General features: G+C 46.5%; 1 protein-coding gene across 1 annotated transcript in view; it reads left to right on the forward strand.

The window, feature by feature from the left end:
* Positions 1-5885, forward strand: part of ccdc180 (coiled-coil domain containing 180) — a 19218-nt gene extending 13333 nt beyond the window's left edge. The window contains exons 25-37 of the mRNA XM_084728861.1: positions 83-166; positions 352-491; positions 615-673; positions 2047-2116; positions 2262-2330; positions 2421-2487; positions 2626-2767; positions 3801-3961; positions 4260-4385; positions 4480-4576; positions 4956-5016; positions 5310-5460; positions 5682-5885. Coding sequence (XP_084584987.1) covers positions 83-166; positions 352-491; positions 615-673; positions 2047-2116; positions 2262-2330; positions 2421-2487; positions 2626-2767; positions 3801-3961; positions 4260-4385; positions 4480-4576; positions 4956-5016; positions 5310-5460; positions 5682-5828 — 1374 coding nt within the window. The 3' untranslated portion in view covers positions 5829-5885. The remainder of the gene's footprint in view (positions 1-82; positions 167-351; positions 492-614; positions 674-2046; positions 2117-2261; positions 2331-2420; positions 2488-2625; positions 2768-3800; positions 3962-4259; positions 4386-4479; positions 4577-4955; positions 5017-5309; positions 5461-5681) is intronic.
* The last annotated feature ends 3679 nt before the right edge of the window (positions 5886-9564 follow it).

Consider the following 9564-nt stretch of genomic DNA (forward strand, 5'->3'; position numbering starts at 1 on the left):
CAACAAACAGGGTCTTGAAAGAACAAGAGTCCAACTTTAATGTTTCTTGTGTCTGTCTGTCTGTCTGTCTGTCTGTCTTCAGGTGTCTCCAGATCAGGTGTGTCCTTTCCTGGGATCAGTCAATGAAGAACTCATAAAGCGCTGTCAGTACCTGGACTTTTCCTGGGTAGGTTACCTCCTGTCTCATTGGACAGTGTCTTTTTTTGCTTGGACTTGTGTACCTGGACTAGCACCTGTCTTTGTCACCACCTGCTGATAAACTGGATCTATTTCTGTCTCTTGTGTTCCACTCGATGTCCATGTGGACCATAGTAAGTGTGTTATAATTTGTGTTTTGTTCCCGTCCCGCAGGAAAAACCCTCTGCTCCTCCTAAACCCAGTAAGCAGGTCCAGTCGGGCCGTCCAGGTGTTTTCCAGGAGCAGGAGCAGAGACAGCTCAGAGAGTTCGGTTTTGAAGAACCTTTTATAGAAATGATGTTGACGGTGAAAAGGTTCGTACTCCCACTGGTTTCACTGAGTGAGAACTGCTGCTATTGTTTGTGCTGCCTGATGATGAAGACAAGTAAATGTTTCATGTCTCTTCCTTCTTAACGTCTGTCCAACAAACACGTCAGGATCTGTGCGACGCAGGAGATTCCAGCAGAAGCAGATCAGACAGGAGGAACAGCTGCAGGTGAAAACTTGTTTCTCTCTGACGCCACTGTGTCATATTTTCAACAACTACCAGATACGGGGAGTTCAGTTCCACTCAGATTAATAATCTTAAAAATCAAGCAGTGGGTGGAGCAGCGAGAGGAAGTGGGCGGGGCCAGATGGATTAATCATTATTAAATATGTTTACACCTATTCTTTTCGATTGACAAGATCCATCCATCCATCCATCCATTATCTTCCGCTTATCCGGGGCCGGGTCGCGGGGGCAGCAGTCTGAGCAGGGACACCCAGACTTCCCTCTCCCTGGACACTTCCTCCAGGTGTTCCGGAGGGACCCCAAGGCGTTCCCAGGCCAGCCGGGTGACAGTCACTCCAGCGTGTCCTGGGTCTTCCCCGGGGCCTCCTCCCAGGGAGGCGCCCAGGGAGGCGCCCAGGAGGCATCCGATATAGATGCCCGAGCCACCTCAGCTGACTCCTCTCGACGTGGAGGAGCAGCGGCTCTACTCCGAGCTCTTCCCTGGTGACAGAGCTCCTCACCCTGCGGAGGAAACTCATTTCAGCCGCTTGTATCCGAGATCTTGTTCTTTCGGTCATGACCCAGAGTTCATGACCATAGGTGAGGGTAGGAACTTAGACTGACCGGAAAATCGAGAGCTTCACCTTTCGGCTCAGCTCCTTCTTCCCTACGACAGACCGGCGCAACGACCGCATTACTGCTGCTGCCGCACCAATCCGTCTGTCAATCTCGCGTTCCATCCTCCCCTCACTCGTAAACAAGACCCCAAGATACTTAAACTCCTCCACTTGAGGCAGGGACTCTTCTCCGACCCGGAGGGAATAAGCCACCTTTTTCCGGTCGAGAACCATGGCCTCGGACTTGGAGGTGCTGATTCTCATCCCAGCTGCTTCGCACTCGGCTGCAAACCGCCCCAGTACAAGCTGAAGGTCCTGGTTCGAAGGAGCCAACAGGACAACATCATCTGCAAAAAGCAGAGATGAAATCCTGTGGTCCCCGAACTGGACTCCCTCTGGCCCCTGGCTGCCCTGCCAACATGCAATTACTTCATCAAAAAATGATTGACAGATTAATTAATTATGAAAATAATCATTAGTTGCAGCCCTTGAAGGATGTTTATTAAGTCTGTAGAATAATTTTACAAATAAAAATCATCTTTATCAAATTTTGCTGCTCCTGCAATTTAAAAAGTGCAGCAGACCACATTGTGATTTCGATAACGTTTCCATGACTTGCTCAGCCCTGGTTTACTGTTAGCGTAGCCTAGCAACGACGCAGCAGAGGAAGCTGACAGCAACACAACATGAGATCTGAACAAACACTCATCAAGTTGGTCATTTACAACTTCCTGATATTATTTTAAAAAATGACGGCAGTTTGTGTGTCTGCAGGTCAGAGTCCTGAACAGTGTCCTCAGCAGAGTGCTGAGACTGACAGCACACTGAGGTACACACACACACACACACACACACACACACACACACACACACACACACACACGTTTTTAATCAGCTAGATGACAATTAAGTGTGTGTGTGTGTGTGTGTGTGTGTGTGTGTGTGTGTGTGTGTGTGTGTGTGTGAGAGAGCAGGGGCTGCAGGTACATCAGCGGTGACAGAAGGTTCCTGATCTTTGGACCAGAACCAGACCAGAATCCACAGTGAGTCCAGCTGCTGCTCTGATGTCTTCATGATAGAGAATCTTAGGCGTGTCTCACCTGTCTGTGTGTGTGTCTGTGTTCATGTTTCAGGTCCCTCAGCTCCGTGGTGAACAGTGTGCTGTGGAAGGCCAATGACACCATCCTGCAGGTTGCCAAGGTTACAGAGACGCTGTTTGTTCAAAGAGATGTGAATGAATTTAAACTTACATTAATTAAACTTTACTAATCCTGTCTGCCTGTCTCTCTGTCCGTCTGTCTCTCTGTCCGTCTGTCTCTCTGTCCGTCTGTCTGTCAGGACTTCTACCAGGCCGAGCGCTCTGGTCTCAGCTGGTCTCACCATCTGCCTCTCCGTTTGGACCACTGGGCTGAGAGCACACAGCAGAGTCTGCTGGGACTGGAGGAACTGGTCAGGAAGTTCCTGGGTACGAGCAGAGAGGGTACGTACACACACACACACACATTAGGACCACTGACATATTTAAACAGGAAACAGAAACGCAGGTGAAAAAACCCAGAACACATTCTGTGGGAAACACTGTTGCTGCTGAAATGTGTGCAACACAAAACACTGCATATTAACCTGCACAATCTGACAACAACTCAGTTTTCAGAGTCTGCAGGTGAAAGACATGGTTCACCTGGAGCTGATGCTAGCTGCAGCCCGACACACAGTGTGGCTAACGTTAGCAGTGCTAGCAGCAGCAGCCTGCAGGTTAATGTCTGTCTGTGCTGAATGTGATCACATGTTGCTCCAGTTGAGTCATTTTAAATCACTTTATTCTGTCACAGTCTACATTCAACATTATTCCCATTTTCGTACACGCTGGGAGAGAGGAGCTGCCGTCTGACGGTGCTGCAGCGCTGACTAGTGGCAGGCGGCTGTATCACAGCCAACTGACACGCACAAATAAAATACTGATAAATAGTTTAACTGACTAGTATTTCTGGCTCTTACTAATGAGGGTTGGTACACATCGCACATCCCTAGCTAACAGTAGCTGCAGCACGGTTAGCAGCTGTGTGCCGGTGACTTCAGCTGCTGCTGAGCCCCGTTCATTCCACCGCTCAAAGTTTGACTCCGGCGATGCTTCCTGTCAGAGTTCCTGCTGGGTCCCCCTCGCCCCGGTCCAAGGCGAGACCTCCGAATGGAGTTGAGGGTGTTTTTTTCCTCTGCAAGTATACAGGGCTGAATTTTAACAACTCACCCATTTGAATGATATTAAGGCTTAAAGTTGAGCATAATTAAGGGCGTGGCCTTCTTGAATGACAGGTGGGTGACTGTCAGGTCTTCACCTCACCTCCACCTGTGCACCACTTCTACTCAGTTTTGGATTATCTGACCGTTAGCTGAGTCATCCAGAGACAATGACCATGATTTATTTTACTGTCTGTGAAGCCGACACAGAATAAATAAGCAACTGTACACTCTGTCTGTCTGTCTCTCTGTCTGTCTGCCTGTCTGTCTCTCAGAGTTGATGCAGCAGCTGTCTGAGAGTGAGAAGCTCATGTGTTCGTTGCCCCCAGCTTTGGTCGCTAACCATGAGCGACAGCAGGGGGCGGCACTGAGTGAGGAGGTGGGGACACTCAGGCAGAAGCTGGAGGAGACGCTGGCAGCCAGTGAGAAGGAGAAGGTAAGAGTCTGACACAGGGCTGAACAATTCATACAAATCTGATCAAAATCAAAACATGTTCCACTGCAGTTTTCTCCTCACAGGAGGTGCATCACATTCTACACACTGAAGACAACTGCAACTAATCATCGTTTTCATGATCTGTTCATCATTTTTATGACTAATGGATCAGTTCTTGCTCCAGAAAATGTCAGAGAATTCTGTCACAGACTTTTCAATTGAATCGTTCAGCTCTAGTCTGACATCACAGGTCATCAGTGAATCAGCTGACAGACTTTTCTTCTTCTGTGGTTCTCAGTGTGAGAACTTCCGTCGGCTGCGTGTGTCGATGACCGACGCTGAGCTGGAGACGGTGAACAGCAGGGAGGAGCTCAGACAGCAGCAGCTGCATGACGCCATCTGCAGCACACACCTGCAACTACAGGTAGAAGCAGGGGGCGGAGTCACTGTGACACCTGTCAGACAGGCAGGGTGTGGAGTCACTATGACACCTGTGTGTTTTTTTTGTGTGTGTTTAGGAGCGTGTGCAAGTCAGAGGGGAGGAGTTTGTGACATCAGTGGCGTCTCTGACGGAGAACCTCCTCCTCCTCTTGGACAAGACACCCACACCTGCAGGTAAACATTCACCTGTTTTAACAAAGTCAACACCCCCCTCAAAAGAGTTCTTCAAAGATTTCAACAATCATTGAAGAACTCTTTCTTCCAAAAAAAGGGTCTTTGGATGAAAAAGGTTCTTAATGGAACCCTCAGTCTTACAAAGAACCCTTGATAAATCCTTTCTTCCAAAAAGGGTTCTTCAGAAGCAAATAGTTCTAGGTAGAACCACAGCACTTCAGGAGGAACCCTGTTGGAACCCTTATTTTTAAGAGTGTAGCCTGTGGAACATATAAAGAGCTTCATGTTTCACGTTTATCTGATCGTAGATCAGTTAAATCTTACATGATCGATCCGATTAACTGATCATCGATGAATTCGAAGTCATCATCTCTTGCAGAAACCGACACAGCAGAGACGGGAACTCAGGACAGAGGACAGAGACCTGGTTCAGTCCGCAGGTAACACCTCACCTGGATCACAGCATCACTGTTACTGTGACGAATCAGAGAAAAGCTCATTTCAATATATTCACTGATTATTCTGTCGACTCCACAGTCAGTGTTTGTGCAGCGTGGAGCAGGAGGGCTTTTACCTTCCGCTCCTTCACAGTAAAAGCCCTTCCCGCTCCTTCACAGTAAAAGCCTTCCTGCTGTTTTCAGCTGATTTTTTTTTGCAGCTTCTAACTGCTGGAGCAACAACACTCTCACTGTGTGTGTGTGTGTGTGTGTGTGTGTGTGTGTGTGTGTGTCAGGACCTGGCCTGGTATCTCGTACTTCTTGTTCCCAAACAGCACTGCTGACCCTCCATCCAGTATTGCCATGGCGATGACTCCCTCCATCACTACGACCAGTTGCACCCAGGGACATCTGAATGTTATTGAGCAGAGACATGCTGCTGTGAAGGTACACACACACACACACACACACACACACACACACACACACACACACACACACGCACGCACGCACACACACACACACACACGCCAGACACACACACACACACGCGCGCGCGCGCACACACACACATAAACATCCATAAAGGAGAAAGCTTTATTGTGATGTGTGTGTGTGTGTGTGTGTGTGTGTGTGTGTGTGTGTGTGTGTGTGTGTGTGTGTGTCAGAGGTTCCAGCAGACTTTCACAGCAGAGTTGTCACGTTCAGCTGCTGAGCAGACAAAACAACTGAGGCAGCTGCAGGGTTGGGTCGCCCGCTGGAGAGGAGAGATACAGGAACTCGACCGTGTGCGCAAACGCCGCACACGCTGGTGACACATGGAAACATCAATTCTTTGTATTGTTTGTTTTTTGTATTATTTGTAAATAAACCACTACAGTATGATAAAATCAATGTTTGTTTGTAAGATTGTTCTACAGAATTCAGAAAACATCTTTGTCGGACTTCAAGTCATGATTATTTTTGCTATTCATTCACCTGTCAATCATTGTTTTGATTGACCAATCAGTTGTTTGATCCACTTTATGGCACAAACAACTAACAAATGAATGAATTGAAAAATACATCCAGGACTGAACACTGAATAGTCAGTGGATAAGTAACTAGAATTATTAGTAATGCTACTGTTATTTTATCATTCGTTCTTGTTATATAAAATATTTTTTAAAGAAGTTTCTCTCAAAAATTCTCCCACAATGCAATGCACACATGATCTAGAGGAGCTGCTCACAGCTGGTGAAACAGAAACCAGGAAGTAGACGAAGTAAGTCTTTGCTCTTAATAAAGTTTATTTGGCAGTGACAAAGTTAATTATCATCCATCTGTACTGTTGATATAAAACATGTTGACTTTTAAAGGTCTAGTCTGTAGGATTTAGTTTGTCTGCTCAGGGCTCCTGTAGAAACATTACTTTCATATTTTCTTTTCGTTTCCTAAACAACCAGCTGACATAAACGAACAGTTTAACATTTAATGAAATCCTCTTTTCTTCTCTCGTGTGTATGTGTTCAGTACGACAGGTGAACATTAGCTTTAAGCTAACTCACGACACCACTCTCTCCATAGGAAAACAATGGGACAACCAGCGCAAAGAGGTTTACCGCTGGTCATGTGTTGGATCTTGTTGGGGGTGTATGTCTGCGTCGGCGTTTTGTTCCTCCGCTGAACGGTTCTATCATAAACTGACTTTTATGTGTAGTTTCAGCCGGCTGATACTGCTGCTCCTCCAGCCGCTGGCTCTACTCTTCCTGCTGCGGCCTGCGCTCCGGGTGCTGCGTCCGATCCTGCTCCAATGGGTCCCTGGCTCCGGCTCGGGGCAAAGCCCAAAGCCCCAGTCAGTTCAACTCCATCACACCTGGAGCCCTGGGTTGCTGTCGACAAGCGCGGAAATAAGGGGAGGCTCTCCGCTCGCACTGCTGCAGCCTATGGCATCCAGTTGGAGAACCGATACGATATCTTCGACCCGCATGACTTTCCCCCACTATCCGGGAACCGGCAGCCTCCTCCACCTCCCATCATATCATCCGGGTCCAGCGGATCTCCATCTCCCTCGGTCAACATACCTGGACGAGCCTCTCGCCCCGCCGCTCAATGCTGAATTTCACTCCGGCTCCACGGGCCGTTACTCAGCTACCTCACCGAGGAAGAAATCTACATCTCCGCCACCATCAACCACCATCATCATTGGAGATTCCGTGGTGAGGAACGTGCGGATGAAGGGGGCGCTCACGCTGTCATTCCCAGGTGCCACCTTACAGACATCAGGAGATCTTATCCGGAGGCCGACAGAATCATCATTCATGCAGGTACAAATGATATCTCCAAACAGCAGACCGAACTCCTGAAGCGGGTCAAACAGTTTCTGTTCAGTTTCTTTTGTTTTTATCTCTGGCCCCGCCCCCACCTGTGGCCTGAACACCTGGCTGTCCACTGCCTGTAGATCCCACAATATGGGCTTCATAGACAACTTTGATGCATTCTGGGAGAGGAGGCACCTTTTCGGGGCAGATGGACTGCACCTGAACAGATCCGGCAGCCGTCCACACCTGCTGACCAGCCCATCAGTGATTGATGTCCCCCGGGTCCAAGTCACTATTATTTTAGTTCCACTTTTAACGGTGAGAGCTGCATTACAGGACTGGGACCCTCAGACTTCTCTAACATTTCATCTGTCCCTGTCATTATTACCATCAGAGAACATTTAAAATACCACAACAAAGAAATATCCTCAGGCCCTAATATCAATAACTTGAAATTTAGAAACATACGTGACCCCCCTGCTGTTCGTCCCCAAACATGGCAGAGGTCCTAACCCCCCCATTATGACTTTTCATATTCTATTAGAAATGGTAGAAGAGGGGGGGGGGGGGGGGGGGGGGGATCCTTTTAGCAGCTCATGGTTTTAAAAACATTTTATTTGGTGAATACATGTCTTTTCTTTTTAGCAGCCTGTCTGACAATATACAGACCAGCCAAATTATCCACGCTAAATATAACAGGATTATTATTTTAGGTGATCTTAATATACATGTGGACAATAAATCAGATTCCTTTAGTCTAGATTTTTTAAACCTAATTAACTGTATGAATTTCAGAGAAATTGCAGAATAGCTGAAAGAAAATGGCGGAAAAACAAACTAACAATTCATTTTCAAATGTTTCAGGAACAGCTGACTAACTACAACAAAGCAGTTAAAAATGCAAGAACAGAACATTTTTCAAAATTAATCAGTAACAACCACTAAAATCCAACCATTGACCATTTAATTAACCCTGTTTTTAACCGAAGTCTTGAACTTTTCATGTGAAGATCTTGCAGCCCACTTCAGAAGCAAAATAAATACTATTAGTTCTAATATTTTACATTGTCAGTCTACACATTTTAATGTTTTGAAATGTTCGCCCTTAAATGAGGAAACACTGGAGAGGTTCGTCCTGGTGGACGCTGAAATGCTTGTTAAGTTAAGTTCAGCAACCTGCCTTTTAGACCCCGTTCCAACATCTTTTTTTAAAGACGTTTATAGCTTTTTAAGAAACGATCTGCTGACCATCATCAATCATTCACTTCAGACTCACTGCTTTTAAGACGGCCGTAGTTAAGCCACTCTTGAAGAGGAACAATTTGGACACATCACTACCAGAGAAATATCGACCTGTTTCCAATTTGCCATTTTTAAGTAAGATTTTAGAAAAACTTGTTTTTTACCAGTTAAATGATTTTATGACCTCGACAAACACTGCTGAAATATATCAACCTGGTTTTAGAAAATATCACAGCACAGAGACAGCATTAGTGAAAACTGTCAAAGACATCGGGTCAAACATGGACACAAAAACGCCGTCTGTCTTAGTGCTTTTAGATCTGAGTGCAGCGTTTGACACAGTAGATCAAACCATTCTTTTACACAGACTCTGACACTGTTTTTAACTGGTTCAAATCAGATTTTCTTCCCGGGGAGCGAGAACCCGGCAGTATCATGCCTGATAACAGAGAAGAGAAAAAAATGGACCACCTGTCACATTTAAGTGATGAAGTTCTGTGTAATATATATTTTAAAATAACATGAATTTACGTTTTTCATCAGGCATGCAAGATTTTCGTGGTATCACGGTTCACCCCGACTTCCTAGACATTGTAGTCAAAAGTAACGTTACATAAAAAGTTCATGTGAATTCATTCGCAGTCATATTGCAGGGAAACGCTACAGCAGCAATGGCGGCTTGTTAACTTCCAGTACTTTGCCAGATTTGTTTACATAAATAAATATATATTTTACCTGCTGCTGAGGTCTGTGTTCAGCTCATGCTGAAGTTGCTGCTCAGACGGGTCCTTGAGCTCCAGGCACCTCCTGCTCTCTGACAGACAGACAGACAGACAGACAGACAGACACAGCAGGAGCTGTTGCCTCCATCGTCTGTCGCTCCTCCGCCTCAGCAGCTTCAGCTCGTGCTGAACGCAGACCCACAAAACGCCGGCAGCACGAGTGACCCGATGCTGTGACGCTCAGCTGGGCTGGTCTGCAGCACAGCAGTGAAGGTCAACACGTTTTC

Source organism: Lutjanus erythropterus, chromosome 10 (genome assembly GCF_056507025.1).
Source record: "Lutjanus erythropterus isolate fLutEry1 chromosome 10, fLutEry1.hap2, whole genome shotgun sequence".
Lineage (NCBI taxonomy): Eukaryota > Metazoa > Chordata > Actinopteri > Lutjaniformes > Lutjanidae > Lutjanus > Lutjanus erythropterus.